The following is a 10,071-nucleotide window of genomic DNA, read 5'->3' as shown; positions in this document are numbered from 1 at the left end:
AACCTCCAACTAATCCCTCTCGCTTCTCCCTCCCCCATGCCCCCCACCACTCTCAATGGCCCCCCCACACATCATCTCATCCACACACTACCCCGCCCATGCCCCCCCACTCCTTTCCCATCCGTCCAATACACGTCCCATGCCTTCCCATCCCATGTCCACCCCCCATCACACCCCTCCCATCTGCCCCCCACCACCAATCTCTCCACAGCTCCTTAATTTTCCCCCACCAACCTTCCATTTCCCCCATCAATCATCTCTTCTCACCAAGGCCGTAGCCATGGAGTCAACATTGGGGGGGGACCACATCTTCCAGAGGGTTTGGGGTCCCCCCCCCCCCAGAAAAAAATGTATATTTGAAAACTAATTTCCTGCCTCAAATATTACAAAATTCACTAACACGTAGGATGGACTTTTTTTTTACAATAATGTCTAATAGTGTATTGTATTCCATTGCTCTGTTTTTTTATTTTTTACCTTTTCTTGTTGCATTGTATGTAATTGCAGAAATTAGGGATTAATAAAGTCCAACAATAACCACAATCATATAAACATACATATTTTTTATAGCAATATATTGGGGGGGGGGGGGCATTTTGAGCATATTTGAATATTGGGGGGGATGTGTCCTGGGTAACTTGATGTTCTATATACACGCTGATTTGGGAAAACTGAGATTGATCATGAAAATCAATTGCTGTACATAGCAATGTGACGAAAGGAGAACGTTTTCAATACGTACATATTACCTGTTATGACATATATGAATCAGAAACATGGACATTAACGAAAAAAATGGAACAAACGTTGATAAGGGTACAAGCAAACATAAGGTACATGGCAAAGACACATGCATGCATACTCGGGATTACATCGAGGGACAGCAGAATACATGGATCTAAGGGCAGGGATTAAGCGAGAGACGTAATATTGCATGTTCAGAAATAGTGGGCTTGGGTAGGATATGTCACTAGAATGGATTGCAGAGGTGATAGAGACTGGCTATGGGAGGACAGCCAAAAGAGGGACATTCATAGGAGATGGAGCGCTGAAATTAGCTCGTGTGCAGACGCTATATGAATTGTTGAATCACATGACCATTTGTAAAAAAAGAGCTTGAAAGCTCATTGGATTCCTCCAGTAGAAATACATATTCTGATTGTGATGCCTTCACCCAGCAGGCATCATGGCTGATTACGGTATTGTGAAAGTACAATGCACTGGATTTCAAATTCGTTTTTCTCTCTCGAATAATAAGTACCCTCCTGTTAATTATATTTCGAAATTATTGGAATATCAATATGGAAATAAAATAACAGCTTGTCTTGTGCAAACCCGGGGCATATCTACAGGCATATATCTATTGACTTAAAGCTTTCGTGACTGCAATAATTCATATTCTTTGGATCTTTCAGTAAAGCCACGTAAATAGAAAATAATAATAATAAATATCACGATCGAAACGTCGTGATATTTTTTTTATTAAGAATATATACATATATTTATAACACAGTGAATGAGAAATGTGGTTGTCTTAAATTAGTCTAAGTAGATCCAGTAATAAAGACAAATAGGTGAGCCGAGACACGTGTTAGAGCCACGTCACCCCGCGGGCACTGTGGCTCGACTGTGTGAAGTCAATAGTCCAATATTCTCTCCGTCGGTTAGTCATCAGGGCTCACCGTGACTGGCCTCCCGCGTACAATGCCAAACTACACCCACAGAACACTATGTACATTTACTGCGTGTGTAAAAATGATTACTGCTGTATGTTTTTTTTTTTAACGGAACAGTCATTTTGTACATCATTGGTACCTGAAAAGTGTAGCATGTCACTATACTATGCATATTTTATAATTATGAATTTATTTTGCGACTTTGGCTGTGTGAGAAAGCATTAGGTTTTGTTAAAATAATTGTAAACACAATTGTTTGCAACTTAAATTAATTATTTTATTCGTATTCCTTTGTCAACCCACTGCTATGTGGATGGTGGTGGATGCTTGACCATACTTCACCGTGCTGATCAATGTGGGTTGCTGTAGGGGGAGACCCAGGAACGGTTACAGTTACCATTCACTACCGATGTTGATCATGGCCAGAGATTGCACTCAGGCTCACTTCCTCGGAATTGCACTCAAAACTCACATCCGCCAATAACACTCTGGCCTTGCAATAATATATAAATCAGAGGTGACGTTTCGGGAAATATCCCTTCTTCATAGAGGCCGGGGAGGCAGTGAACAATAAGAGTTGGAGACTGCACTTTAAGCCACGGGGTCAGAGGAAAAAAAAAAGGAATCGAACTCTGGTTGTTAAGATTCATAACGCAGTGTGCTAACCACTGCGTCAACACTCCCCTCCCTTAATAATTAAAAGTATTGTATGTTTACTGTAAGGAGGCTTTCCGAGTCAAGATTTAATTGCTGCGAATTATTATTCACAAAACGTCCGCTCATTAAGTAGAATTCATATCATTAGCGTTGTCGTGTATTTACTGTCGCACGCAGTAATTAATGAGGGCTTAATTTTTCATGAAATATTTTCTGCGAGGGTGTTCGGAGTGCACTGGCTGAATTAAGACCCATTCTAACATTTAAATATATCAATATACTGTATCCAATATATTTAGATATATATAGTGTCCTTCGGGATGAAGAACTATACAAATGTTTACCAATCCAACCCTCATCTACAGTTACTGTAGAACACAACATAGACGATCATAATCTGCGTGATAACAACCAATCGGAACGAACTAAATAAATTATATAAGTTAATACGCAAGGCTGTAGAGTTGTGCTGAAGCTACGTTCGGAGATTAAAATCATTTAAACAAAACACCGCTCAGTGCTGCCAAGTTAAATTATATACGCTGTTTTGTATAAGCTGTACCTTCAGGCGCGATTTAAAATATGAACACTGAATTGTCGAATCTTAGGGAGGGTGGTCAATGGCTCCAAGGTCGGAACACAATAGAAACAGGTTCCATCATCTTAATTTTCACAAAAATAACGAACATTTGTGCATTTGTAGTGCCATAGGGGATGTTACTGTTAGGTGCCGGCCCGGAAGGGTTGTGCCGTTCGATGTTCCTACATCGTGGACAGCACCGTGTGGGTGGCTGTGTGTGACACCAGCCCTAGCGGGGCTTGGCGAGCACTGGGACAATGCGGGCACCACGCACAGTGTGTGGTGGGGGCTCCCCGGAGGGGGAGGGGGTGAGCGTCAGCCCAGGGACAGGGTTGCCCCGGGCCATGGCACTCTGGTTGACCCTGTAGACACGTGGTCAAGAGTGTCCACACAAGGGGCCCCAGGTGGGGGGGCTCGGGGGTGATCACGTGTCCGGAGAGAGAGCTCTTGAGAAGGTTCGAGAGGGAACGAGAATGTTCGGGAAGGGGGCGGGCCGAGGGTGGAGCGGCCCCGAACGGCGGGGGATATAAGGCGGGTCCCGGAGAGGGACCGGGGTCGCTGCATTCTACAAGCTGGAAGCTCAACATCTACAAGCGGCAAGCTCTACGTCTCAAGCTGAAGCTCTCCGTCTTACGAGGCAACCACGTGGTCGGAGACCCGAGTGAGGGTTCGACCCTTCGTAGCAGTAACTCGCTGTAGTCTGGCAAAGGGGCAGTTACCTCCTTGTGTTACGGTGTTACGGTGTTACAAATAAAAATGTTGCCTCACTATACATTTACTACATTATCTCACAGAATCAGCCGCACAATGCACCAGATCTCATAAAAGCTCCGAAGCTAAGCAGATTTAAGCCTGGATTGTGCTTGTGCGTGCACGCGGGGCTTTCGTTACTAAAACACACACCCGTTTCCAATCAAGGTTTATTGAAAGCACGTCTGAACTCTTGAGACATACATTGTTAACGTGTTCCAAAGCGTGTTTGAGTCTGTGACCCCAATCTTCTCTTCTTGGCGGAACACTCCACAACGGATATTCTAGGTGCTATGTATGAGATAGTGTGATCCCATACAATTAGGCTGCACTCAATGGAAGCTTGGGCCGGACAAGCCGGTGGGACTATGAATCGTTACACGCTGCCCATACAGATGCACGACCACCCACTGCTTATTGGCCTCTGCCGACCCCTGCTGGTGATGTATTGTCAGTTAAATGTCATTGCATACGTTCATACTCTCCAGTAGTTGGATTTAGTTCAGTCACTTGTACAATATATGAATAAAACACCATACTTTGTGACAAGAGGGGGCAAGATATAGGTGTTTATTACCAAAGGAGGACATATATAGAGCATATTCTACAGTTTCAAGTGTACGATTTCAATAGTTAGTGTTTTTAAAACGATTCGTGTGTGCGTTAGGCAAAGCAACACACTTGCTAGAACGCTGAAATCCAAATTGATCCATATAATGTAGGCATGTGTTCATGACTTCATACCCTGCCATAGTGCTATGATTAAGCACATTTTAGCGGTACAGTACTGTGTAAACATTTGGTGTCAATGCATCACTGCATACCATCAGACACCAGTTACATTTAAAAATCCAACACAGATTCATATTTACGTGTAGCATTTACTGGTTTTCTAGGATATTCATAATACATGTCAATCATTGTATAATTACCACGACTTGCTGTGTAATTATGACCAACGGATGCAAATTATTGCCGCTTTTCTGGTACTAAAATTAAACAGCAGCGAGTGAAGTAAAACCTCACAATACTCGTCACAGCAATAGGTCTCCTACATTATTTGGAAACAACAAAATACTCTACTGTTTTTATATTAAAATATTATAATTATTACGCACAAGTAACAAAACCAGTTATATCATATTTGGACACAGCTCCGTGCACGTCACGGTTTGACACACCCCTGGCAACCGATGTAGTCATGTGAGTTACGATCTGCCTGGAGAGACTGCTAAATTCAAATCGACCTCGGCATGACTGCCTGCTGGCTCCACTTGTGTGATTCAACGCTTGTCGACAACGTAGCACATGATTGCACGGATGGATCCATAAATTGAGGCTTAGGGCGGACAAGCTGAAGCATTTCTTTAAGACGAAAAATGCTGAGCCTTGCAAGCATCAACACCTCTGCTGTGTTGTCAAGGGCGGTGCAGCTCGTGCAAGGGTGTGACCGTTCCCCCAGGACAGCGCCATCATCACCATACATTTTCAGCATAGACCGTCTTCTCCTGTACAGGTTACTAGTGCAATAACATCGAAATGTTTCCCCCCCCACATCACGTCACAGTGCAATTTTACAAAGGCCGCCAGCGTGGCATTACTAGCTTAGCGCTGTCGCGTGGCAATAAGGCTCGGCTGGTCCATGGGTGCCACACTATGACGTGGCACACTTGACCCTGGACCCTCTCACTCGCTCCCTTCTCCACTTCTCTTTCTTTTTCTTCTTGCAGTCGTGTTCAGGCACCTGCTGCCTGTGGGGCATGCGGGAGGGCGGCAGGGCAGGCCAGTAGTCAGCCGTGGCATTCTCATTTGAACAGCCTGCCACCCAACACTGTGTAAGTGTAAAGAGATGAATGTTTACAAAGTTGAGGTGAGTGACCCAGTATAGGTTTGGTGGTGGACATGGCCTGTTATATAGAGAGCAAACAATGGGTTGTGGTTTGAGTTGGACATTTACAGCACAGTACAGTGAACGGTTTTCAGAGTTCAGTGCAGAAAGGGATGTCGCTCCAAACCTGTCTAGCCACTTATAAAATAGGATTTTTTTTTCCTTGGGACTCATCTAAAGCAGGTGCTCAGCTTAGTTTGTATGAGAAGTACATGAACAAGCAATTCAATAGTTTAATATATTTTTTCCAGGAAATTTAAATAAATGTAATAATTGTCTTCTAAATTGTGTTACTGTATTTAACTGATGTATGGTATGTGCTCTGAGAGCATGTAATTTGCACAAAATAGTATTTAGATGATGATAGACCTTTCATGGGCTGCAACTCTACATCCATAATTGGAATGATGAGGTCAAAGTATGGGAATGTGCAATTGTTCTGCCATCATTACCAGGTCATAGAGAGCCGTCAAATAATAATTGTTTAATCGGAAAACACCAACACAATATTGGCAATGGATTACCTATGTTGAAAATAGTGATGACTCTCACTGGTGAATTCAGAAGCCTTACCGTATGACTCTGACCAGCTGGTGAAATGCCTTGTCCACATTTAAGGGAGGTTCCTTGGCACTTGTCTCAATGTATGGAATCTGCCAATAGAGATCGATACATCAAAAAATCCTAAATTTACAACTTTTTTTCGTAGACATCAAAAGTATGGCTGCAGATATGGGGGGGGGGGGCAAGTGGAGCAGTTTACTCTGAGCCTCAGATACAAGGGAGCCTCAGAAAGGGATGAGCGGGCCTCATCTTGCATTGACCCAGGCCTCCCAAATCCTTTTGGCAACTTGTGACGACGAGTTCTTACATCGAACTTGGTTGCCATCTCCTGGCCTTGCTCCGTGGAGATTTTTCTCAGATGCAGCAGATCCACCTTGTTAGCCACAAGGACCATGGGAAATGACCCTCTGAGCCAGGTTCAATCCAACGAGAAAAGAAACAGGTGTTACGATCATCGAATGAGGACTCGCACAAAGGACAGCATGTTGTCAAGCACAATAACATATATTGTGCAGATGTTAAAATGTAATAAGATTGGAGAAAGCAAATGTGAAATAATGATAAGGAATCAAGCGTTTGGTCGTCATTGATAAAAACTGCAAAGGGGTGGTCGTATGCAATTTGTGTTGTGTTCAAAATAGGTTTTGGAAATGCGTTGCTCAACACTTACAAAATATAACTGAACTCAAGCTATATTCTTGGTTCTTTCGGTAAAGTCACGTAGAAGGGAAATAATAAAATAATATAAATATAAAACATATATTTCCCTTCTACGTGACTTTACCGAAAGAACCAAGAATATGAATCCCTGCAGTCACGAAAGCTTTAAATCAAAATTGAACTCAGGCTATCAAAATTAGCTAATTTCCAGTCCACTGCTATGGGCTGCTGAGTGTGAAATTAAATTATACATATTTTAACCTCCACATTTCCTATACCGGCAATAGCCAGGCATGCCGAACGACGTGGGCATGCTCACCTGTCTTTGACGCGCAGGATGAGCTGGTGGAATCGTTCCACGTGCTCGAAGCTCGCCTTGTCCGTCACCGAGTACACGATGAGGAAACCGTCGCCCGTGCGCATGTACTGCTCCCTCATGGCGCTGAACTCCTCCTGCCCGGCTGTGTCCAGCACTGCCAGGGAGAGGTCGCAAGCAATGACAGATGAGCCATGCGCCATGCTAAGAACTAGTGACATGGCACTTAGGGACTCTGCTAAACAATATATGGGCTATGAAGAAGGCCCATTGGCCAAAATGTCACGTTATGTGTTTTACTTTTAAGGCCACAATGTTATATACTGTATTGACGAATGTGCTGCGTTTTTTTGTGAATGGAGCCACTTCACAACAGATGCACACACACATGCCCCGTCTCGGGGCTATTGACAAGTTTTAAAGACCCGTGGCAAAATGGCAATTGAGGCCCTTTGAGGTCACTTGGGCCCTTTTTCGTGCCCCTTTAGATCTGAGGCCTGAGAGAGACATCCCCCTTTTCCCCCTCCTCTAACTGGTCACTGAACCACATCATCCACACCTCTTGGAATGGAACTCCTGTCTTATGATGTTCATTGTGGGGCTCGTAATTGATTACTCTCCTGTTGATGGAATTGATTACGTTTACTGTCTCGTTTGTTTCCTTTCTCATACCCGTCCCCTTTGTACAGCTGTGTTCGCCCCATTAGCATAAATGTTCCATAAGCATGTCAACTTCATATAATTTGTGTCAATTGTAAACATTTGATTCCCACACTCACCATTGTTTGTATGTATCAGGAGTGTAAGAATCAATTTTATTAAATGCACAATTACATGCCTCGTAAAGACAACAGCCACACTCAAATTCTGATATGTGCAGCAGACTGCGCCAGTTAATTCATTCACAAATATATTCGCCTTTTGGACTCTTTTTACAAGGGATTGTTTTTAACACCTGACTCTACGGGTGTCATCTATAAGCAGCTTCTGTATTGCATGTATTCTTACAGACTTGCACAAACCTAATCGTGAATTATCACAGGTTTCCTGCTATTGTCCCAGATAGCATCCACCGGCAAAGTCTGAGATAGGACAGGAAGTGACCCTTTACACCCTCCAGTTGTGAGGAAGTGAGCACTTCCACCATCATGAAAAACATCCTTCAAACCACACCAGCCCTATGACGCTGCCCACCACAGCAAAGACAACACCTACCATTCCACAAGCTTCCCTGAGCAAGGAACATTCCAGGTTACTTACACCTCACTTACATCTGTGCTGGTCAAGGGTGCTGAAATTGGAGCATTCCATGTCATGCAGAGGGGAGGGTGAAGGAGATTTGTTTTCCATGTTTCCAACCTAGAGGGTTATCTTTGTGGAAGCGATTCTAACTTCCACGTCTCGCATTTTAAGTTTTTTATATTTTTGTTTGAGTAAAATTTCATGGTGCCATGACGATGTAATTAGTGCATTCGTGCATGTCAAAAAAACATGCTTAACACAAGCGAGGTACTTGAAGGTAATTGCTTCATTAGATGTATACATGTGATGTGGCACACCTAGCAACGGCAAAATACTTGACAAAAACCACAACACTTCAGAAGTGACCAAGGTTAATGAAACCTGTCAGTTGGCGAGACGCGACGCGGCGCTATGGCGTACCGTCCAGGATGGCCCACTGTCCGTCAATCTCTGCGTGCTTAATGTACGAATCCTCGATGGTGGGGTCGTAGTCCGGCACAAAGATCTTTTGGAAGAATTGGATGGTGAGCGCGCTCTTGCCCACGCCACCATCGCCCACTACCACCACCTTGTAGGTGGGGAGGTTCTCGTTGGGAACTCCACCGCTGGCCATAAGTGCAGGACTCCACTCAATGGGACCACAATCGTGGCCACCAACAGGTGGCTCGTCGACGGTGGCTGACCTGCATCCGTCGTGTCCGAGAGGAAGACGCAGCACAATCTGAATAAATCACTCACACCTTACTGCGAGGACTACATTGCAAGCGGAAGAATCCACTGTTGTACTATATTACTATGGTCCAAGTATATGCTAACCTCCCTCACCAAACCATACTGTCATGAAGAAATATGATCAAATAACCCCCAAGACCACAGTGTGAGGAAACCCTCATCCAAGAGTGGATGGACAAAATGGCTGCATGTGTGCCTTTGTGTAGTCATTGCTGAGTTAATTATCGTATGTGAAGCACAGGTTGAATTAAGACAATTATCCATTCATTTTTATCACTCCTTTTTATGAAGTAAGATTTCTATTTTAATAATGGTGTTTGTTTAATCACTGATATTTAAAGAGCATTCAGGTCATCGAATGTAAATCGGCCTTCTCGATGAATGAAACCCCGCAGCCATTGTTTAAATGAGGAAATGTTGTACCTGTGTCGGCTCCTCTGATGCTCGCAAGCAAAGCTGTAGCCTATTTAATAAATGTACTTACGTAACTCGACACTATCATGGGCCAGACCCATGCACAAATACTGTGGGGATCAACATTGAGCTACATCAAAGTGTTGGAAAAGGTTCAAACTAAAATGTGCTGGTTTGACAATGTCACTCAATTTGCCGAGTTTTCAAAAGTAGATGAAATGTTTTTTCAATTGAAAAGAAAACTGTAAATTGTGGCAATAGTACGGTAATTCTAGATTTGAAGCTTTCGTGACTGCAATGATTCATATTCTTAGGTTTTTTCGGTAAAGTCACGTAGGTAAAAAACATTAAAAAGTAAAATAAAATAAAAATCACGACGTTTCGGAGGCAACACAAGCTTCCGTCTTCAGGTGGTACCGTCACAGCCACGACAGCTGTATCAAGTAAATGAGAGATTTCAGAAGCCACCACTCCGTTTATATAATGGTTGGAGGAGGTGGTGGAGCAAGGACCGCATACTTTTATTAATATGGTAAGGTGAGGCTTAAGACTAAGAATAGACTGCATAACAAAGGCTGAGCATTTGTTATGG

At 43.5% G+C, this 10,071-nt stretch overlaps 1 protein-coding gene across 2 annotated transcripts; it reads right to left on the bottom strand.

Moving 5' to 3' along the window:
- Nucleotides 1-4,218: 4,218 nt before the first annotated feature.
- Nucleotides 4,219-9,542, bottom strand: LOC144717314 (ras-related protein M-Ras-like). Of its 2 annotated transcripts, none has more exons than XM_078592806.1 (5): nt 8,754-9,542; nt 7,095-7,248; nt 6,423-6,522; nt 6,125-6,204; nt 4,219-5,410 (listed from the first exon to the last, which is right to left on the bottom strand). In XM_078592806.1, the coding sequence occupies exons 1-5, from the start codon at nt 8,944-8,946 to the stop codon at nt 5,350-5,352; spliced, it is 588 nt and encodes a 195-aa protein (XP_078448932.1). In that variant the 5' UTR covers nt 8,947-9,542; the 3' UTR covers nt 4,219-5,349. The 2 variants fall into 2 exon arrangements, with proteins under 2 accessions (XP_078448932.1, XP_078448923.1); XM_078592797.1 differs by having other exon boundaries at nt 4,219-5,414; nt 8,754-9,537.
- Nucleotides 9,543-10,071: the final 529 nt, after the last annotated feature.

The sequence above is a fragment of the Lampetra planeri genome, chromosome 1 (genome assembly GCF_965212315.1).
Source record: "Lampetra planeri chromosome 1, kcLamPlan1.2.h2, whole genome shotgun sequence".
Classification (NCBI taxonomy): Eukaryota; Metazoa; Chordata; class Hyperoartia; order Petromyzontiformes; family Petromyzontidae; genus Lampetra; species Lampetra planeri.
This window is presented reverse-complemented; position numbering and strand designations above follow the sequence as displayed.